Source organism: Cariama cristata, unplaced genomic scaffold, assembly GCF_000690535.1.
Source record: "Cariama cristata isolate BGI_N322 unplaced genomic scaffold, ASM69053v1 scaffold21008, whole genome shotgun sequence".
Classification (NCBI taxonomy): Eukaryota; Metazoa; Chordata; class Aves; order Cariamiformes; family Cariamidae; genus Cariama; species Cariama cristata.
The window spans coordinates 19,092-43,097 of record NW_009633327.1 but is presented as its reverse complement, the minus strand read 5'-3'; the positions used below and the strand labels follow the sequence as shown (position 1 = coordinate 43,097).

Below are 24,006 nucleotides of genomic sequence, written 5' to 3'. Positions count from 1 at the left end.
GGGGGGGTTGGTGGGGGGGAGTGAGATTTGAGTTGATTAGTGTGAAGATACATAATCTTGCACTAGTTTTTATGGAATGTGCATTTTTTTAGACCACCTCTTCACAGAATATTGGTTGTAACTATAAACTTCAGTGTGTTTTCAGCTCCTCTCTTCGAGTTGTAGAGCAAATCCTGAAAAATACATGGGTCTTGTTAAGGTTTAGGGCATCTAGGCTTTAAATTTGTTGAGAGCTGCACATCAGTGTAATTAGGCATGGTGATCTCAAGAAAGACTAATTTCAGGTACGGTCTTACAGGTATGTCACTTTGAAATAACTAGGGAAGTTACTAATTTTGGGCAGAATTAGATCTGTAACTACATGCAATTCAAGAGAGTTGCAAAGGAATGACATTTGTCTCAAAAAGCCTCGAACAGGGTATGCTGGGAAAGGCAGTGATTTGAATTTTCATACCAAAAAAATATTTTCAGGAGTTCCTATCAGTTGTGCAGTGCATCTCTTATTCCTGCCTCAGCTGACATTCCAGGCTTTGGCTTGTTTGGCAAAAGACAAGATAGGGGTCGCTTACATTTTTGGAGTTACCTCATCATTTTCTATGCCCCCTATTCTTCCACTTTTACAAAGTTTTTCCATAGCACCCTTCCTTCCACCACCACCCAAGTAGAAAAGAAGTACAGAAAAGAGGGCAGTGGTGGGATGCTCCTTTGCTGTGGGAAGTCAGGCTGCAATCTTGAACACGGAGCTTGGTTCAGAGAACCTGAGCAGAAGAACCTGCAGGACTAGGCAGGCTTTCCTGTAGAGGTCTGGAAGAAGTCCTGGTAGGGGCTGAACTTGGGTAGATTGCTGTGTGAACCCAGCCCCAAAGTACCTAGCTGAAAAGTGGATATTTCTGCACCGTGATCCTTTTTGCACCTGGTTTTGGTGTTTGGGTCGCAGAGTTAAAATGCATTCATTGACGTCTACTAGATGAGTCCTATTCTTGGGTCTATATGACCCAAGCTCTTGAGAGACCAGCAATGACTGACAGAGTATGACAGGAGTAAAAATCTATCAATGTACAGAGATACAGTATTAAAGACAAGACGACTAGTCTCTAAATTATTAAAATACTTGTTTATAAGTTTATTGAGGATGATTAAGCTGTGTGTACTGATTTAAATTTATATGGATATTTAACTTTTTCACTGAACTATGGTCCTCATAACTAAAAGCTGCTTGAGAGTCCCAGGAAATACAGCAATTGCATAAGCAAGTTGTTTGAGGTTTTTTTCTTATCGTCTCTAAAATTCTTTGTTTTAGAAAGGAAACATGAGTGTAATAGAGAAGATAAATTAGACTGCTGTATTTACCATTTGGGGACAGAAGAACAAGGTAATAACCTTGAAGTAAACAAAATGCTTTGAATGGAGAAACAAAACAAGACTTCTTATGTAGCATCATTAACATTGGAATTCACTCAAAACATTTATTTAGACTGAAGAGGATACAAATTTCAAAAAGGGAAAAAAAACATTAATGAAAAACATTTAAAATCATATTATATAAATATGATCATCCCAGGTTTAGGGTGAACACTGACAATTGGGGTTACAAAGATATTCCTTTTACTGGTGGTTATATTCCAATTACTCATTATGGGGTTCCTTAAATAATCTCATGCTCGTCACTATAAAAAGATCGGATACCAATCTAATATGGTATTACACTATGTATATTCTTAAATGTCGTATACATGTATGCTTTGTGCGTGCTTTGTGGAAAGCAAGAGGAGGAGATTTTTTTTTTGTTATGGAGGTTCTTCTCAGGAGCTTGGTAAACCAGAGACTGAAGTGGGCTGCTTTGGGTTTACAAGGGCCTTGTTCTGCTTCTGATGCAAAGACAAACTGTCTAAGAGCTGATCCTTTTTAGGAATGAGAGCTGAAATGTAACCAGGACACCAGCTTACCAAACAGTCAGCAGACTGGGAAGGGTACAACTGTTTACATGATGGAGTTTCAAAAAGTTCATAGGTCTGGCTTGTTCTCAGATTAGAGCAGAATTTAAACTCAATCAGATCCCCAAAAGCATGTACTCCCCTAGAGATGCTAGCGTTGGATGGTAGGTACATAGTGAAGAGTATTACTTTTCCCTAATTTGTGAAGAAACTATTTTAAGAAAAAGATGCAGGAAAACGAGGCCTTTCTTCCTTTCTGTTTGTATCAAAGGACTACTAGAAATGGAAAAGTCACAGCTTGCTTTTCAAATCCAGCAAGATCCTTCCAGTGACATCTACTGGTTGAAGGATTTTGTCGGTGCATTCCTACGTGCCCTTGAACACCAGCTCTTATCAACTGCTTGTTCAGAGATATCTCAAACTTTCACTAAAACATTTTAAGGGAGATGGAGTTTGTTTTGTAATTACCGTACTCATAACTCCAGGGAGACTTTTTATCTCGTAAGCACTTTAATCTTGCTTTCTGATTCAATCATGAATCATGTTGTATGTGTAAGATGTATTAGAAATGAATAAGCTACACGAAACAACTTTAATTCTTCTTTCAGCATTTTGAATTTACAGAAATGACATCAACAGACATCAGACTTTTACAAATAAAGTTCAGACTGGACTAACAAAGCTTCCTGGATATTATGCCATCACATTCAACAGGCAATAGGTAGCACATTTGTGAGAAATTACAAATGAGAAGTTGAATGAATATGCAAACTGGCTACCTTTCCTTCCTTTTTTTCTGTGAAATGAGCAGAAACAGAAGTGACGTAAGTCCATATTTGATGGCAAGGAGGAATTAATTGATAAGGCATTCAGAGGCCACAATTTTACGATATAAGAAGTCCAGCTTTTGGATTTCTTGCACCAAATAAAAAAATCTATGGCCATGTGATGCAAAGCTTGCATAAAGCTGGCACAAAAGCTGGCTAAGAAACAGTACGCTGTTATCCAGCTAAATTGCTATAAATGCAGTTGTATGCCGCCAGTCTGACCCAGTCCGTATTTCAGGTTAATCTGTAATTAGGCCCAGCATTAATGATTATGGAACCAAGGGCTAAGTGCATAGTTCTATGACATATTTCTTTAGCAATAAGGCCAAGTGTGCCAATGCATCTGTTTGTGGAGCTGCACTGCAAACTGCAAATTAGTAAACCCATTGCAAGTTAAAGAATAAAGTTGTGCTGTGGGGGTTTGTTTGATTTTTGTAACCTGCATCTTTCATTTCTACTGCTGAGAGCGGCCAGCTGCAATGCCAGGGTGGGGCAGGAGGACAGGAATGAGATTTTAGCTTTGCTGTGATTTTACCCTCATTCTCACTGATCCTGGCTGCCAGATTAAACCTGGTGGCTACAGCAGTGAGCATAAATTAAAGTAACCTTCAGACAGCTCCAAACTACATAAGCAGAAAGGACAGATAAAGTGCAAAGAGGCATAAAGACATTTTTGCATATTCCTCTGCTAATTAGTGCTGATCCTCAGCCAACCTTCAGAGTGGGAGCTAATATTTTAGCATAGCTAAGGCTGAGTATGGTTATAGATTGACAGGTTTAGGGAATGACAGATAATGGAGATTTCTGTTTCTGCTTATCAGAGGTAAAGCACAAGCAACAACAGAGCAAGCATTTCTATTCTTTGTCTATACCACACCACAGCTACCAGTTTAGGAGTGATAAAAACAGCTAATGTGGTGCAAAGCACCTTTTCCCTGCTCTCCCAGGGGCTTGTCTGCTTGAGATGAGGAATTCTTAGCCTACTGAAATAAAGCCTGGTCTAAAAAAGGTTTGAGAAGCACTTCTTACAGCAAATGACAGACAAAAGCAAGGTAGCAAAAAGGCACCTCAGCTGCCCTATTTAAAGAAGCCTCTTTAGCCTATTTAGAGAAGAGGTGCTGGTCTTCCAGTTGCTGATGGCCACTGCTTCCTTGGAGCTGGGACTGGTGCGCCAAGGGCATCAAAGTGATGTGGAGTGGCAAGGGGAGAGGGAGAGAGTCAGGGAGAGGAAGGAGAGGAAGAGGAAGAGGGAGAGGAGAAGTCTCTAATCTGAGTTGTTGCAGTTTCATGTCAGTATGAGCGACAAAGCAAGAGAGGAAGAAGAAATGTGCTGCCAGGAGGGACCAGGAGACAGGCTTCTTTCAGTGCCTGCTGCCTTAACTGTATTACAAAATTCCCTTCACACCACAGCTCAGTGAATACTTTAACAGCATAAGCCTGTACTGCCCAACAGAAAAGAAATCTCACTTTCTACCACCTCATCTCCCTTTTTATTGCTTCCATGCGGTTCCCTCTCTCGTGCCATCGGGAGCACCTTGACTCCTTGGCCATGCACTGAACTGGGCTGGAGAGCAGGTCTGGATGAAAATAATAAAACAGATATGATTTTTAGTTACAGAAAAGCTCATGTCATTTTGGTTTGAAGTACGTGTTGAGCTACAGCTTGTATCTAAGGCAATACGTGATAAACATTTACTTCAGTGGTTAAAGCCTCTCTAACCTCAGCACCACCTCTTCAGTTTGTCTTGTTCAAGTGTTGTGTATGGGGCTGGAACCAGACGGAACAACTGGTTTGACTTGGAAATCATCTTTTTTTTGCCCCTGTAATGTTGCTGTGCACACAGTTTGGGCACACGAATAAGCATTGGGTAAAATGGTCGGGTACTACTCGAATCAGTAACACAAACAAAAATATTTTTCTCCAGCTGTGGCTGAGGTCTCTGCTTCAAATCACATTAATACAAAAGGCTTATAAGAACAAATGATAATAAAATATTAATAAGGAAGACAGTAATAAAATTTAGGCGAAATAATCAAAAGCTGGTTCTAGACCTACTTCCTTTAGAAGGACTGAAAACCAATTAACTAAGGATGGAGCTTGAAGATTTATTAAAAAATCATTAAATGCTAAAGTTGTGGTGAATTATATTAACCATGAGTTTTAACTACTGCTGTTGCCTAGATTGTTCTTCATGATATAAGACTCAGTCTCCCACAGTGCACAGAGTTTACTGCAGAAAATAGGCCAACTGATGTCAACAGAGCTGCTTAAGCAGTAAACACTGTGTGCGATGGTGGGAGTGTTAGATGTGAATGGCTCCATACCTTACTATCTATGAATTATCTGTTTTCCTTCAAAATATTCAGGAAAGAAAAAAAAAAGTAAAAGCTAACTTCTTAGGTACTTAAAAAAAGGGTTGCAACTGTAAACTTATGTGCCTAGATTTGAAAGTCTTGCCCAAAATCTTTAATAAATAACAAAATAGAAGCAGTCTGAAAAACGTCCAGGAAAATTAATAGGTACAATACAGATTTTGTGACAACCTTCATAAAAATTTGTATTTCTTAGCAGTAGGCCAGTTATTAATCACCCAATTATCTTCATCATTAGAAGAATTTTCTGCAACGCAAATTGGCTTAGGAGACAAAGTATTATTAATATACTCAAAAAAAACCTACCCCTTCCTTAGCAGCATTCCCAGTCTTCCAATCAATTTCATTGTTTTCCTCAGTGTCACTGAAGGGAACAAACTCCTGAAATTATCAGTGCCAGAGCACTTAACCTGTCAACGTCACCAGAATCTCACTGTTGCCTCTTGCAAGGCTTGATGGTATCCCCAAAGGTCATTCAAGTGACCTCCTACTACCAAGCTAGTCCATTTGTACTTCACCTGGTGCCTAGAGTAGGTGGGCTTGGGTCAGCATCTGCCAGGTCTTATCAGGCAGTGGTCCTTTGCATTTGTGGTCGTCTTATCAGACATTCCCTTGCTGACCTATCTTTGAATCAGGTTTCACTTCATTTCTTCCACCTGTGGCCACATCTGGCTATCTATTTCTGTCACCATTTGAATAACCTGACGTTGCATTGGTCGAGTGTGTGAGACGGCAGAAAAGAAATACATAACGGAGGGCAAAATCTGGGATTTTGAAGACTTGAACTCTAAGGCTATTGAGGGGAATCTGATTACAAATGTTTTGTTTTGCAGGTGTAGTTTGAGTGTGGACACCCAGAGTGGCAACCCCTGCTTCTGCCCTCCAGCAGCATGGTAAACTCATCACAGTTGGCTCTTGTGTTTTGGCAGAAATCTGTCTAGCTTATCTTTCTAGTGTACCTCGTTTTTCAGGTCCAAACCTATTTTAAATAAAATATTTTGTCTTACACTTATTAGGAGAATCAATATTTCTGAAGTTATGCTGTTTCTCACATACATATATATAAAAAATAAAGGTAGGCATTGTATATACTCTATATATCAATTTGAAAAAGAAAGGAGAAGAAGACAAAGCAGCCCATGTCTAGAGACAGCAAGTTAGCCATTTAAGCACTTGTGAAAAAATGTCAGCGCCTCCAATCTGCTGCTGCTTTCTTCAAGGCTGCTTACCATCATGACTGAAAACATACTTTTGCAGATCCTTCTCTGTTTTTTTAGATAGCCTGCACAATATTTTTCATGGAATAGCAGTCCAAGGCAAACTAATTTTACTTCAGTTTTCTACTAGCATTCAGATCACATTAACAGATCTTATTAATTGGGTCTCATAGAACGGTGACACCATTAGGGTGAAGAACAACATAACAAACTTTCAGGAACAAGAAGAGTTACTCACCAGTCTTTAAAGCAAATATTAGGTCATCAAACTCCTGCGATTCCTCATCGGCAACCAATGAGCTGGCATTAAATCCTCCAGAAGGGTGGAAAACATTGCCATTTTGTGGACTCGGCTTAAAGGCAGCACTACCTTGACTAGCAGGCTGCAAGGATGCCCTTTCCCAGTCTGCCGGCACCTGCAAAGTTTAAAAAGACACAGAAATGCAGTCATCATCAAAGCTATAGTATAGAAACTGGAAACCATGACCATAGCTGAACTCAAGACTAAGAGATTTTGGAATCAGCTATTCTGTGACTTCTACAGTGAACCAGGTAGTCTCCCTCTTTTTTTTTTTTTTCATAAATACAGTATAAATATATATATATGTAACTCGATGACAAGTCGAGTGTTTATTATGTCTGTCCTAGCTATCTCAAAAATTTGAAAAAAAATTGCTATTTCTGAACATTGACCCCTGGTATGGAGAACTTTAAATTAAAGCACTGAAAGGTTCCAGCTCACTCCCCTCTTACCACAGCCTCTTCCTCTGCTGGACCCTGCTTCTTCCTTCTATAGCCACTAATCATCATTACTTTCCATTATATGATCTATAGTTGGCAACCCGTGGCTTCCCATGTTTACCAATACAATATTTCAAAGTAATTTGCCACTCTTTGAAGATTCTGGTGGTGGTATACAGTCCCACAGTTTTGATAACAATTTTGCTAAAGTTCATCTGCCATTTCAGTTTAAGGTGGAACTGCACCAAAAAATCAGAATTTCATTTCATGAGAAAAGAGGTAGTTTTGAACAATCTATCTCCTCCTTAAATGTGATGAAAAAGCCAAAATACCGAACTCTAAAAAACCATATTTTAGGACAACCAAAATATATTTTCTTGGTTTATTGCTCATCCAGTGTCTAGAACTTCAGGAACATAAAAGCTTGCCATGTAGAGCTGAGCAGCTGTGTTGTCCACTAAACTGGGGAGTCAGGCACCACCTTAAGTGAGATGCTGAGAAGTTGAATAAATTTAGTGATCTGACAGGAGGCAGCTGAGGAGCTTTAAAATCCAGACAAACCTACAGTCAAGCAGGTAGAGAAATGGGCAAAACAGCTGCCAGGTTACCACAAAAATTATTACTAGAACCGACATGTTCCCTTGAACATTTCAATTCCATTAAACAGGTGTTTTTCCTGGAAAAGTTGTTTAGATGGGAAGTTTTAAACTAGCTTTATCAACATGCACATGTATATAGCAGCACAAATCACTTTTGTTTACTACAGACAGTGAAAAGTGATACTAGCAGCATTCCAATTTCAAAACCAAAGAGACTGAAAATCATCTCCCTTAACATTTCTTTTCTCTTTTTATTTTTCTTTCTTTTCTTTCTCTTTTTATCTTATTCTTTTTTCTTTTCTCTTTTTTCTTTTCTCTTTTTTCTTTTTTCTTTTCTTTTCTCTTTTCTCTTCTTTTCTTTTCTTTTCTCTTTTTTCTTTTCTCTTTTCTTTTCTTTTCTTTTCTTTTCTTTTCTTTTCTTTTCTTTTCTTTTCTTTTCTTTTCTTTTCTTTTTTTTCTTTTCTTTTTTTTTCTTTTCTTCTTTTCTTTTCTTTTCTTTTCTTTTCTTTTCTTTTCTTTTCTTTTCTTTTCTTTTCTTTTCTTTTCTTTTCTTTTCTTTTCTTTTCTTTTCTTTTCTTTTCTTTTCTTTTCTTTTCTTTTCTTTTCTTTTCTTTTCTTTTCTTTTCTTTTCTTTTCTTTTCTTTTCTTTTCTTTTCTTTTCTTTTCTTTTCTTTTCTTTTTTCTTTTCTTTCTTTTCTTTTCTTTTCTTTTTTCTTTTCTCTCCTCTCTCCTCTCTTCTCTCTCCTCCTTTTTCCTTTCCATTCCTTTCCAACCATTCTAAATTTCATTCTGATTTTATTCTGTTCTATTGCAATTTCCAGACATTTTTCACAGCATGACTTAAAACTCATCTAAGACCTATAGCAAGCTGAAAGAATTAACTTGATATTTTGATTTCTCATGACCTACTTTTGCCAACACTTCAACCAGTCAGTATAACAAACTGAAGACTCAAGTAGAAAAGGGCAAATTCTCTAGATGGGATGTTACCAGGGAATTGTAAGTTCCAAGAATATCACCATGGCTAAAGATAACAATTTTTATGGTAAAAAAAAAAATAATTATCCCCCCCTTCCCAAAGCCAACCTATAATAATTAGCATCTCATTCCTCTGCATTACATTTCATTACTGCCACTTAAATCTCCCGGTATATTTTCAATACACAAGGTAATGACTAGAAAGCACTGTTACCTCTTCCATAGCACTGATGAGGTTCTGAGTGGATTTGCTGATCTCTCCACCTGCAGCCGGCAGACCACTGCCATGTGTGAAAAAAGCCGATCCCGGAGCTGTATGCCCATTCATGTCTACAGTGTAACTTGCTTTCACAGGACAGCAAAGTTGGTTGTGCAGGATAAAATACACCACAAAGACATAAAGACCCTGAAACAGACAGAGAAAAAGAACACCATCGTGTGAAACGCAGGGAGCTTAGATCAGAGTTTGAACGCAGTCATGGCAAAGTCCTATATGCTGTAGCAGATGCCTTTCCTTACATCAGCAGTCCCTGCCTAAAAGGGCTGCATCAGTTTCTGTGGAAAATAAGAGATGACATCACCACCCATCAGAGATCTGCAAGTTAAAAGTAGGTCCCTATCGTGAGGCCTCCAGCTAAACACACACACACACACGCACACAAAAGAAAACCAACAACCCAAAAGAGTAATTTAAAATGATTATTTGGTTGAACCCACACAGTTGCAAAGCACAGCCAAGATCCCAACTACAACAAAAACAACTCAAGTTTCACAGTTGTCATAACAGTGAAAAAGCAGTTAAGGGCTGGCTTTACAATAGGATTTGGCTGCTGGCCCCTAGCCACAATTCTTTATTTCCTTACTGACCTGCTGGGTCTTTGCATTCTTGCCCCAATTTCAATCTCACGCAAACTGCACTGCTGCCATCACAGATTCCAAGTTGTAACTATAAATCAGATTCTCTATGATATCCACTAAATCAGCGCTGTCTTTCATTTGTGACTACTACAAAAGTTCTGCTGTATGCCCCTGCAGTTCTTCTTTAAAACTTGCTAATTTTGACCTTTAGACTTAGCCAAGAAAAGTATTATAACCATGTCTTTTGTTTGCAAAGAAATCAAGTGATTGAACTTCTGAATATGAAATCTGACTTTCTCTAATTCTTAAATTGAACTAACACTGAGGGAAAATAATCCATTTCAATTGATAACTCAACCAGTTCCATAATTACTAAAGAAGGGGTTAACCTAAAGAGTATAGAAAGATGGCTTCTGGATTCTTCCCGATTGCTGCAATACAATTACATTTGCATTGTTTTTTGTATTTCACATTGTCCTTCAGACCTTGAAATTAATTGTACTAAACAGAACAATTTATTGGAAAGGTACCCATTGGCATGAAAAGTAGTAACTGGGATTATAAACAGCAAGGAGTTTCATCTAATTTTATTTGGGAATTCCTAACGGAAGGAATTTTGAAAATATATGGAAACTGCAAATTCCCAAGATACATGTTCATTTCCATCCCTATAAAATGGGAAGTAGCACTTCATGATCCACAGATTTATAATTTCTAACGCCAAAACTATATGACAAAACAGTCTGGTCCAAACTGACACATAACAGCAGTTAATGGGATTCAATGGAAATACCCTCATCCAGCTACTATAAAGCCAAACAGCTCCCTGCATGCATTTTTTTAACAGTAAACCAGCAAACAAAAGCATTAAAAACAATTATTTTGAGAAAAATTTTTCCCATTTTTCCAGATAATTGTTTTTTGTCACAAGGAACCAGAGCAGTTAACTGAAAGGAAATTTCTGTGATACAAATAAGTAAATAAATTCCAAAAAACTGATGCAAACACATGTTGCACTTAAGAGACACTAAAAAGGGACCAAAATGTCCCTTCATTCTATAAACAAATCCAAGGACTGTGATGTAGGTCAAGCATAATGGAACCAGCAAATGAATTTCTTTTAATTTGTTTAATGGATATGAAATGGATAAAAAACCCAAGAAGAGCAGATAACGGTGATGACACTGAATTCAGAGCAGCCTCTGGCATTTTAGTCTCTCAGGACCTAGCCACAAAAGTTGCACACACATTTCAAATGGTTTTGTACTTTTCAAGAAAACCCATTAGCTGAAAATGCTGCACAGCCCTGTCCTTCAGAATTGCAGGGACGTAAGGCATTGGTATGCAAGGCCCATGCTATGTCACTCTCCTCTGCAGCCCCAACTGTGGACACACACTCTTCTAAAACAAATTAACATGGAATAAAGTGCCACAATTACCTCCTTAACTAGGCCTGGTGTCCTGATTTAACTCTCTGTGTGTTTGGGACAGTGCTATTTCTGAGGAACTATTGTTCTACCAGAATCACAGAAAGGCATTGTAACACCTGAAGCATCCTTGCTGCCACTCCTCCCTGCTGTCACCACTTCTGTCCCTTGCTGTGGTCCAGAGACACAGACCCTTGTCCTGGGTAGCAGGAGACAGCATCCCTGAGATGCATCGCCTTGCGTGGCACTCCTGCTGCAGCCCTCCTTTTCTTGAGGCTGAGGAGGAACTTCAGTACGTGGAATTTAGAGGACTCCCACGTATTGATGAAGACAGGTGATGACACAGCTCCTCTGGGTCCTTCCATAACGAGCACATGGACTCGGAGCAGTTATTTGACTGTCTAAGGACAGGAGGAGTCGCAGGCTGAGTTACTTAACAGAAACAAAAATTGTGAATTTTACTTCTTCCACTCTTGTAAACTATTACGGCAAGGCCTTAGCAACAGAAGCTTCTACCTAACAAAACCCAAAATTTCAGAAAGGTGAGCCTTTCTTGTAAAGAAGAACTGATTCCGTAAAATGATTTGAGTGTTTTCAATCCAGTTTTAGATACATGGCTTAGCTTCAGTATAAGATGACTCACAGAATCACAGAATCACAGAATCAATCAGGTTGGAAGAGACTTCTGGGATCATTGAGTCCAACCTTTGTCCTAACACCACCATGTCAACCAGACCATGGCACTCAGTGTCATAACCCAACACTCCAAAATAGGTCACACATTTACACAGTAGCTGTGTTGCTGGGTAGAAGATTTATTGCTTAGCTTGAAAAAGGATGGATACATCTTTGACCCATATTCCTACCCAAATCTAGAGTCTCAAGAAGATACATTTTGTAGAAGTGAGTTCCTGTGTGCCATCATTGTGGTTTTGTTTGAAGTATCAAAAGGGATTTGTGGTCTTATTCTCACTACCCTGTGCCTCTGTAAGAAACCACTGCAACCAAATTCTGGGAAATCAAAACAAGGCAAATGGTCTTGCCCAAACAACATTGAGTTCCAACAACCATACACATGAAGATGCCATGGATCAAGTCATATTGCTCTGTGTTTATTTTATCACCAGTTTACTCTCAGAGAGCACGGGCAGGATGCAGGCACTCGGGTTGTGTCAGTGGAACCACAGCTTTCACAGTTTCAGTGGGTTTTTTCAAAAGCACTAGTCTGAGAACGGAGTTGTCCTTCATCACACTTTTGACACTCATGTTCTTTTTCACTTCAGCCTTTAATACTGTAAAAGTATTCCTAAAGTACTAGGCTGTTGGCATTGTAATGTAAGTTTCACTATGTTTATCACATAAACAATTCTGGCCAAGTTGGCACCACTTTATTTGTCCTTACCAGTTGGATCAAGTGTGAAACACAGAGAATAGTCACGTTCTGTTGACATGTTTACCAGACCTGCAGGATGTTCAGAGAAGAAACCTACCGCCTCCAAAGGGATCAAAAGAAGACAGGTCTCGGTATGGATATTACTAACACAGGCAATGACATCTTTGTTAAAAAATGTGGTAAATATTAATTTTGAATTCTTAAGAAGATTTCATAAAAAAACTCCAACCTAACCCCAAAAATCCAAACCTTAAAACCTCAGCCTAGTACCAATATCCTCTTCTACTGCATACAAATTCAGAACCATTCTCCTCAGCCCACAAGCATGTACGGGGAGGCTAAAATATGCTATTGGGTGCTATCTCAGAGTGAAATGACTGATTGCTAACCTGAGAGATTGATCTGGGCTTTATGGAAGCAGATTGAACAACTAAGCTAAAGAACTGGGACTCTGGAGGATTTAATTGTAATACTACACATAACTTCTGTGCACTGGGCCCACAGGGCTACTTACAAAATATTTAACACCATGTCATTTACGGTTACATTGTGATAGCAGTATTAATACAACATCACAGTAAAAGATAAGAGGAAAAGTGTTACTAATGCATCTTCCACGGAGGAAGGTGAGAACTACTTCAAGCAGATAATTAGGCTGTCCTGAAGGTGAGAGCACAGGCAGGCAATTAACAGTTCTTCTCAGATGCGGTGGCTGCTTGAAAGATGTTTGTTAAGATATTGTCAGTAAAGCCTGCTGGTTATTTTACTGATATATGCAGATGCGGTGGCTGCTTGAAAGATGTTTGTTAAGATATTTTCGGTAAAGCCTGTTGGTTATTTTACTGATATATGCTGATGGGAGACAACTAAGCTTTTGTTTATTCACCTCAGCGTGCTGGACTATACATCTGCCCTTTTGTACTGTTATGTCAGTGAAAAAACTACCCAGAAAACCCACAGCTACAACTGTCTGAAGGAAAACTCAAACGCCAAAGAGTCCACTGGGACCTTTTCAGCCACTGAAGTGGGAACAGCCTCGATGCTGCCCTAGGTTATACCAGATACTTCATGAATCTTCTTTCGGATTTGCTACGGATACCCGACCAATCTGATTGCCTTCTGTGACCGGTCCAGTGGCCAAGGGGAGGGCAGTGGATCACATCTGCTTTGAGTTTTGCAAGGCTTTCAGCATGGTCTCCCACAGTACTCTGGTATCCAAATTAGGACATTGTCATCTAGATGAGTAGAGCACTGGATGGGTAAGAACTTGAGCAAGCCCATTGGGGAACCATCAAGGTGGCCAGGAGGGGCTCAAGCACATGCCTTGTGAGGACAGGATGAGGGAACTGGGCTTTTTGGCATGAAGAAATCACAGAGAGGAATTAAAAGCATTAGCTATTTCCAATTATCTATTAGCTTTCCAATATACCAAGAAGACAGAGGGGCATGGCAGGAGAATGAGAGATACTGGTCCTAAGTTGAAACAGGGAAGGTTCCAGCTGGCTATAAGGAAAAGTTATTTAATGTAATATAAGGGTAATTAAGCACTGGAACAAGTTGCCCAAAGAGATTGTGGTAAGTTCTCTACAGGAGAAGAAGGGAGGTTTATCCTGGTACATTTCATAATTTGTGGGAGGGTTTTGCACATGCGTGGGTGTGAGGGGGATTCTCATATACAACAATTTGATTTATTCATTCTTGGAGAGACAGCTGCAGGAAGCTTTTAAATTAAGGACAGACTTCCACCACTGTCAATAACAGGACAGAATACATTTTACACTTCATAAGATCACACGCAAACCTGGAGGACTGATCCATAGAAATCCTTCACTGCTCATTTGACACTCATAGTCTCTGTCTCTCTATCCTCTAGTTCTGCATGTCCCAACTCACTGTGCTGACACTACAGTGTGTCTAAATTTGGAAACTGAGATAACTCTGCTAACAGTAATTAGAAAGGATACAAGAGACTGCAGGCCACCAAGAAACCTCTTCATCATCTCCTTTGTACACAGAGAAAACCAAGATGCATACTGTACCCCATAATTTTAAATTGGTCTTGTAGAGATAAAGGACCTTTATTGCTCTAATAATCAAATACACACCAAGACATTAGATTTTCTTTAAAAAAATCTCCTAATATACACCATACTTCTCACACAAGTATTTTCATCGTGCCTGAGATACCCTACTCTGTAATCACAAGAACTGTTTTTCCAAGGGCAAGTGGATTCAGATAACATCATCTATTTTAGATTGTAAAACTAAAGTATCTTTGCAGGACTTTTGGTAAAGAAAAGCCATTTGAACGCTCCCATTTGAACAGTTCCTCAACCTGTTTCAGGGTATGTATCAGCACTAAAAAAAATTCAGTGCACTCTACAGAAGCACTCTTTGAGCTCCTACTTTAATTTGGAAAATTTTATTTGATAACTATCATCCTGTGACTATATGACTAATCATGTGACTACATCACTAAAAGTTGTTTTTTCAAAAGAGAATATTTTAAGTGAAATCAAGGCTTGTGAAGAAAGATGGTATCTTGTGTTAGACCAGAAAAAGACCTCTGTGTCCAGAAGGGGATCATTCTGATCTTTAGATCACTGTGGCCACAATATCACTACTATTTTTAAAGTTGCACATTTATTGGTGCCAGGTGGTAAAAAACCCAAGAAATCACACAAACGGCTGTCTCTGCCAACTCTGAGTAAAGAGTTCTTTACTCACAGCAGCTTTTGAGACTAGCTGTCTGCAGTCATCGTAGAGGAATTTCTGCATGCTGGTTTATGCTTTGGTTAGTTTCACTTTAGTTTTTATAATCTTATCAGGGTGAGATTTAATCTTATTCTCTGCCTGGACTATGCTCATTTACTTTTGGCAACCAGTCCTAGAAAGTCCTTTGCTTGTCAGGCTGTCCTTTCTGGGTGGTTGTTGATGGCCACGGGTGCCACTCCTGGTGGCAGCATCTTGGCTGATGCTTGTGCACCTCAATGCTTTTGCTGACTTCTTGTGAACTTCCCTGGGGATTTCACTAATTTACTGGAAGTTCTTATGTTGCGGAGTTCTCTTTTCTCTCGTAGTTTTCCATGACTGGTCAGTCAAACTTGCTGTGGATTAATGCCGATTTACATAACAAGTGCCTGCTGCTTTGGGGAAAATTACTGGTCTGATTAATCCAGATAATTTGCATGTTTCACCATATTCAAGAAACTAGTATCTACATCGCAAGAAATGACTCACTGTGTTAAAGGAATCATATTCAGGAGATTATAATCAGGGTCGTTGTACAATGCATGATATATATTTGATATTGTTGTCTTTCTTAATAATTTTTGGAAGAAAATTAGCCATAGAACTGAATATTCATACGCACAATAGCATTAATAATGCTAACCAAGTGACACACATAGAATATACATAATTCTCTATTTCCTTCTGCAAGTTTCCTTGTTTTCAGAGATAATTACAACAAATTGCATGCACAGCATTTTTGTTCAAGTCTAGATATCAAAAAGCAGACTCTAATGTACATTTTCTTTTTCCCTATCTTCTTCAACTGTATTTTTCTTTGAGAACAGCTTGAAGATCTTTTATTGGTGTCACCATGACAGAAGTATCAGCTTAGTCACATGATACTACAGCCTAAGCCATTGCTTAACATCTCCCACTCACAGCTCTCCAGAAATATTAACCTTTGAAATGTAAATCAGATCCTTCTGTTTAATTCTTTTTCTTAGCATCCAAAGTGACTGTTGTAAAAGCCATGTCCTTAGCAGTGCAACCCTGCCAGCTGGTGATTACACTTAATAAGTCAACTTTGGATCTGCTGTGTCTCATCAAGGGTTTGACTGTTTATTTGCTGTTAAACATCAGTTTTGATGAAGCTTTTATAATTCTTATCATGTACTTAATTTCTCTTATCACAGTTTTTATTTGGAACATTTACCACTTATTTGCTCTTTGCCACCTGAGGTATTTGCTCGCTATTTTGCTCTGTAGGAAAAGATTTGTGTCAGTTACAGATGAAGTTCTAAAAATTCACCTCAAAAGCAAAGACAACAGTAAATGTAACTGAAGGCTGAAAAACTCATACCATCTTGATGAGCAACATCATAAGACCACTTGTTGAACCAAACAACTGCCACTACATACACATACATGCACAGAAACCACCATAAAATTTTTATCATTAAATTAAGAATTATTTACAGGTTTGCACTAAGATACAGTTATTTCAAGTGCTTTCCTTTTTTATTAAAGTTATTCCACAGATAAACAGGTTATGGGTATATTCTGTAATAATGATAAAAATACTGTGCTTTCAGCATTATGAATACATTTTCCTAGTATTAATGTAACACCTGAAACTTAGTCTAAACTGCCAAGTTTCTCTTTATGCAGAGCCAACTATGCCAAGACCATGCTGGATCTTGCATTTTCTACCCAAAGCCAAGACCATAAATTCCTTTCTGGCAAACTGAGTTCATCTCAGATTGCGTCTAAACTTGGCTCAGGCTTACCTGAAAGGTTCACAAACTTTGGCAAATCTTTAAAAAGCAGATTTGCTTGGATACTCAGGATTCACTACAAATATTTTGTACAGCCCTCAGCACACTTGCAGCTACTCCCACACAACAGCCATTTGTACTTCCAATTTCAGCCCTGCAAGTGGTGGAAAAGGTTTTAAGTCTTTTTTGTTATTGTTTGTTTTAAGAGGACAGATTCAAATTTTAGGAGAGTGGTGTTCAGTCTGAAGATGCACTGAAAATACAGATGCTTAGCCAAACTTGTCAGATCCGCAGACTGGGCTAGAATGAGATTCTGTTACTTCCTTGCAATGTAGTCATCCTGGAAATATCAAGAGAGCCCTATTTTTGTGTTTCATCTTATCTGAGGAAGAAACAAACACTGAATCAAAGACCAAAGGTACAAGCAGTGGGATAGGTGTGATCTCTGGATGGCAAACATGGGCGAGTCAGTATGCAGAAGCAGCTTGCAATTCTGGCTGCAGTCCCTCGTTACAGAGCTCTGTGAGATTCAGTAAATCACACCGACCACACATGGTTGCAGCCAAGAGCAGACAAAGCAGACTAGCACCCCATTGTTCCCCATCTCTGCCTCATTTCTCAGCCCCTGGCTCTTTTCCCTTCTGCCTTTTTAATTTTTTCTTTCTTGCACAGGATACAGAAATTAGGGACAGCATCCCTGAGGTCCTCTTTGCGTTAGGTTCTTCTCGTCCTTTGTCCTGTGTGGAAGACCACTCTGGTAGCAGAAAGGAGCCAGATCACACACTAATAAAAAACAGACTATTTGTCCACTGATGAAACTTACACTAAAAAAGAAAAAACAGAAAGACTAAAAGCTATAGGGTTATACCTCACTTATTTTTCAACTGCACTACTGTAAAGACCTAGAAATATCAGAGGTCATGAATTTGCACATATGCTTTACAAAATTTACAAACATTTACTCTCATACTGTTTTCCAAGGTAAACATTTATAACTCTACATTTCAGCTCACATCTTATAACGTAAGCCTACTACAGTTTTCATTTCTTTCTCAAACAGACAAGAAATAGCAGATGAAAAAGTCTTTGTCACCTTTGCCCCTAGGTTAAGAGATACCCTGACTAATAGTGTCAATGCATTTGGATTCTTTAGTTATATCTGAAAGCAAACTGAAAACTAGCATAGGAAAGCAATATTCAAGAGGGAAGCCAGCAATTGAAGAAACTACATTTGGGGACCATACAGACCAGCATCACTGAATACAGGCCAATCTTGCCCATATAAAAAGTCAAAGAAAGTGCTATTGCTGCTGCACATTAAAGTATTCTTTTCATTATTATTTTTTTGTTAAAGCAGTAGTTTCTATGTATGTATATTAATGACAAATACACAGAGTTAAAAGAAACAGGGAACTGAAAGTCAGCATTGACGAACAGGAAGAGTCAAAAGAGTGAAGCTAACTTTCTGTTTATTGCTGAACTTTTACTTGCTACTACGAAAATGTCAAAATGAAGAGTTAAGTAAAGGCTAGGAGTTACTGCTATAGTATTTTTTCCCTTTAATTGATTCTTCCAGTGTCATAATCTCTCTTATGTCTACTGTTACCTCTTCATTTTTTTGTGATATCTGCTGAGAAACTGGATAGACCATTTATTTAGCAGCATTTTGCTGCAGTGCCATAAAAGACTAAAACTGTAACTGACTGGTGCAACTTCAGAAGCCATAAATGCAGGATACCTTCAAAAAATTCTGGCCTGGAAGGAACCCAAGGGTTGTGGATTACTGATGTAATTATTTTGCATACCTGCTGCTTGGGTGTTTTAGGACAAAACTGGTAGGAATAATGTGTTCGTATGCTCCAGCATTCTCTGACTATTGGGAAAACAATTTGGGGATGCTGCAGCCAGTTAGAGAGCTACAGCCACACAATCCTATAAGGAAACAAATGAAGCCTCACCATCTTCAACCTCCTCTTAGCTAAAAATGACCTCAGCAGGTACCTTTCAATGGCTTCTTACGCTTTTTGTGTCCAGAATAACAGATGTGTAAGTTACTACAAGAAGCAGTTATTTTCGCCAGAGAGCTCGGATTGTCTCAGAAGTAGAGGTCTTGTTTAGCAGGCTTTGATATTAAATGCTATTCATAGGAACCTGTCAGCAGTTTACACTCCCTACTCCCCTTGATTTTAATCAAAATTACTGTACATATTTACTGCCTTTCCACGGCTTCAGAGAAAGCAGAAGGCAAGTTCTTATTTATAAAGCAGGAAGTTAACACTGTTTCAGTTAGGGATGCTCCTCAAAAAAAGGGAAACGTGGGCAAAAATGAGGACAAGGACTAGACGTCCTTCCATATCTGACAAGTAGGTGAACAAGAGTAGGTGGCGGTATAAGAATATCTTTGGCTCTGCCATTGAAATCATTCACTTCCCGGCTTGAGATAATGAGCTGATTTTCCTCCCCCCATCCTTGCTCCCAGTCTGTGCCAGGAGAGAAAGCTCTGGATGAATAAAGAGTACTCAAGAGTTAATGAGATCTCTTTTCATAGAGAGTGTTACTCAAAACAAAATTAAAAATGAACTCACATTAAATATGGATACGATTTCAGCCTTGTATTAGAAACTTTTGGTTTGAGTTTTTTTTATTAAAGGTAGTTCTGAAATTTTCTAGAATTTGCATTTATGGGTTACAATTTTTTTTTTTTTTTTTTTAATGGAAAAATCATTGGCACAAAAATTTAAATCAGGGCTTTCGAAACAGACTCAGACAGAAATACCACTACTAGGCTGTGAACAAAAAAAGAAACGGGAAATTTACAGAAAATAGAATGGGAATGAAATGAACATTGAGGCAATTCCATGGGCTGACTCTAAACAGGGCCACTCTGTACTTCTGAGACAAGAACAACACTTGGGAGAGTAATGGCCTTGTAGGATTTAGTTATTTCCCTACGATTCTGCTTATAAAATCTAAATTGTATGTCAATGCATACCAAAGTAATACCAAAGGATATGTATATACCCATATGTACTTCCAAAGTAAGCAATGAGAACATTTGATTTCCATGCCTTGGTATATTTATTGAACTTTGCCGGAATGTAGCTCTACCCATTGTCAGCAATAGGTAGTGTAAGTAATGAAACACGTATCAAACTGTTGGTTCTTCTTGTACTTGGAAAACAAGAAGTTACTTTCCCTCTTGGAAATTCTCTCTAACTGATTAGCACCAGAAGTGATCTAAGATATGTTTGCAGTACTAAACAGAAGAATTTGGATATGACCTACTCTGTGACTCATTCCGGTGACCTGTGGAGCATTTCTTAAAAGGAAAAAATCATAGGAACTGTTGAAGCATGGGCTTTCACATATTTTTCAAAGCAATAAGCTTCTCAGCTGTTGTTTTGGATTTTATTTTAGCTTAGTTTTTCCTGTTACTTAGCTCAGAATATATGTCCTTTTGAGGTCTCCCTCTTTGTGTGAGGGCCGCAGATTGCTGTCTGTTCTTTTCCAGCACCCTTGCATGGCAATGACTGCTGGCTCTGCAATATCGTGTTTTCTCATTGCAAAACCACCCATAGTGTTTGACAGAGATGTCTCGGCTGCACGGCGAGGTCCAATGTAAAGCAAACACAGACTGTTGCCAACTCCACAGCTGCATTGCGGGTCAAGAAGAGAGTACATGACTGGAAGAAGTCCTTCACTATTTTTTCTTTACTCTGAGTGCTTTTTGATTTTTCTTCCTTTGCATTTTCCTATCCCCAGTTGCAGACGTTATCCTTCCTCCAGCCAGTGCTGGGTGAAAGACCTCTAGCCTTGGTCCTCCTTGCCCGCACCATCATAGGTAGCACATGGAGGTGAGCTCCAGCAGCCTGGAGGTACTTAGGTGTCAGACCAGATGGGGAACAATGACCTAATTAGTTTTCCACCTCCAGGCTGTGCATGTTCAGGTGTTTGTAACAGCATTTTGGATCCTTGCAGAAGTCTCATAGCCTGGTGTGGCAGTGTCTTTTCACACAATTAATGTCTACAAGAATTCATATCATTTAATGAATATAGAAGTCCGTAGGGTGATGTTCACCATCCCGTTCCAGCGAGGACAGTGGAAATGGTAACACCCTGAGCGTGCTTCTACTTTCTCTGCTCCTACGTGGGTCACAACACCTCCATCACCACCAGCGGGACGGTGGCTCTCGCCGCAGGCTATCTCGGAAAACTTCAGTTTAATGTAATATAACAACACTTCTAAAACTGGCCAAGCCAGTTTCTCCAAGTGCTCTCAGTGGAAAACTGTAGCCTCTTGTCTCCACATTCCTACCTTCTGCTTCACTGTCATTCCGTGCTTTTCCTTAGGAATCTTTCAAAGCTACAAACAGCCTGTGAGGGTTTTGTTAAGGTGGTTTCTGTGTGGTCTGAGATATAATAAATATTTTCTGGGTAACAGAAATATATAGTAATTTGTGTTTACCCATAACCATCTATAACCATATATGTGTAACTCTATACCTATAAATGTAATTTAATACAGATAAACCAGACACAGGCACAATTGTTCTCTTAATACAGTCAGCAAGTAAGGCAAGTTTTAAGCTACAGATGAACTTCCATCTCAGGTGTTAGAGAACCCTGCTCCATACGGAACTACCTCTGTAGATACAGCGCCACTCAAAGCATATGTATTCAGTCACTTGTAACTGCGCTCACAGCCTCAGGTTAAGCTTCATGTGTAATGAATTACTCGATGTAAAACTAGATGTAAAATTACAGTATGAGATGTAAAATTTGTGGCAAAGATGATAATATGTCTTTTTTTTCCTCCATTAAAAAGTATAAACTATAAACATACAATGAAGATCATACTTTCCAATATGAATTAAGGCCACAAAATCCATTTACTTTGTGTCATACTTTAGTTATCTGCTGCCTTTACTGTAGAAATGGAATGAACGGAGGTGAAACTGAATATTCTAAGTTGAAAGAAATTTATCAGGAAAATGAAAAAAGTACTGGTAATAGCAATCTTTCCAAACTTTGCTGAAAGCAACAGAAAACGAATTAGAGATTATGATGTCATCTCACATACGATTATCACACATACACCACTTCAACTTTGGTATGCAAAGAGAATACTATAATAAAATCCAGTGTAAGCATAAAAGGAAGACAAGTTGCTAGTAAAAAAAAAACATAAAATGGTCAGTAATACATTGGCCTACACAAGAATGTCACCCATGCAAGGCATTTTTATGCTTGGCAAATGGACTCTTAGGTGTAATCATTGTTTTCTATTAATTCTGACATAAGTGGCAGAATCTGTTGCAAGATTCTATTTACGCATAGTTTCTAAAGAGGCGATAAATCATTAATATATGGTATAGACATGACTATTACATTTTGCAGATGTAGTAAGCGCAGTATTTGTGGCATGGCTGTTGTGATAACTATAGTCCAACCTGTTGGACATTAGTAGACTTTGTGCAACAAAGCACTTAACAAAGCACCTGTTATTTAGCAAACCTTAATCATTCCTATGAAAGCGAAGTTTTAATACAAAACAAAATTTAACACGAAACAAAACATGATGCAACCGAATGACAATCCAAAGGCCACTACAGAAGAGGGTACCTTGAGTTATCATCCGAGCAGTGATATGGAGGAGCTAAGAGCAGCATAGCAGAGTAAGCAGCGCTGAGCCCAAGCTTGGGAGCTTTTCCCCTCATCCCTGCACTCCCTGGCTCTGCATCTCTGTTGACACTGTTGTATTACTCTTGGCTCCAAAGCAGATGTGCTTTTTGTCCAGTTAGGATTATCTGTGTCATATCACATAGCGGATGCATTTCAAATGGCAGCCTGAAAATCCAGCACTCCTGCTTTAAGGATGCACTGACATTTTTTGTGTAAAGAAAATACATAAATATCCTTACACTTTTTTTTCAGTATTTGTGGAATGTACTAAAAGGAAGGTTTCACTTTCAATAAAAAGACTGTTCTTATTAGGTCGCTGAAATTGCAATTTTTATCTGGTTTACTGATTAAAGGTTCCCATAGGACATGATATGATTCTAATTTCACTGTTTAGAAGGAGAGGATACAGTAACCTTACACACTGCTTTTTTTGCCCCGTTACCTTCCTAGCATCATCAAGGGATAGTAATTAAGACAGTAGTAAAGGTATAGGGCTATGAAATTAACTTCTGATCCTCTGGCTCAGCAGTGCTGGCAATAAGATTACTCAGTGGGATAGGACAAAGTATCCTACAAACCCCAAACTGCAAGACTCTTCCATCCTCTACACAAAGTCTTTGAGTTTTGAAATGATGACTGATTCTCCTTTTTTATTAAAAAAATGACCGAACCATTTAACACCTACTTAAACACTTTTTTGAAAAGCTACAGTATACAGTATAACTTAGGTTTTATGTGAGGAAAGCTAATAAAAATAATCTTTTAATGCACTAGATGGCTCAATCTATACAAGTCACACACAGAAATCACATTCTTGGCAGAAAGCTGTAACTAGGGTCCTGGGATTTATTTATTTTTTATTTTTGCATTGTTTGTGTTGGTACTGTGCAAGGAGAAATTTCCAGACAAGTTTGATGTCACTTAGTGTTAAGTACTGCATTATTTTCTTCCAGTCCATGCTTGACATTTTAGCTATTACAAAACATTTTTAAAAACTAAGCCAAGCCATGTTAACGTAGTGACTAAACAGCCTGTGTTAATGCTCTTTGCCAATGGAAAGGAGGGTGGCAATCTGAAGCAATGCAAAGAGAGATGTTTCCAGGAAGAGGAGGGTCTTTATTTAGATTATGCTGAAAATCATTCATCCCACAGCTCCTTCTACTCTCTGCTGTTACAGGGATTTAATGAACTAATAGCACTAAATTTGGCTTCCATTTAGGAAATACAATCCATTCGAAAAGCAAAGTACTTGCAGCAATACAGACTAAGAGAATGGTAGTATTGTGGTTTAATAAACTAAGCACAGGTCTGAGATGTAGGAGCCATTAAATTTGCTACCCATATTAGCAAGTATGCTGACCTTACACAAATCATTTATCTTCCCATGGCTTTTATTCCAGTCATCTATAAAACAGAGTTGGTAATATCCATCTCAGAAAGGTACTCTGAAGACTGACAGGTTGGTAATT

At 38.6% G+C, this 24,006-nt stretch overlaps 1 protein-coding gene across 1 annotated transcript in view; it reads right to left on the bottom strand.

The window, feature by feature from the left end:
• The window catches only part of LOC104166705 (G-protein coupled receptor 98-like), a 40,889-nt gene that overhangs the window by 1,010 nt on the left and 15,873 nt on the right, over nt 1-24,006 (bottom strand). Inside the window, exons 3-4 of the mRNA XM_009706727.1 lie at nt 8,884-9,075; nt 6,590-6,767 (exon numbers count right to left, since the gene is read on the bottom strand). Of these exons, the coding sequence (XP_009705029.1) occupies nt 6,590-6,767; nt 8,884-9,075 (370 nt within the window). The remainder of the gene's footprint in view (nt 1-6,589; nt 6,768-8,883; nt 9,076-24,006) is intronic.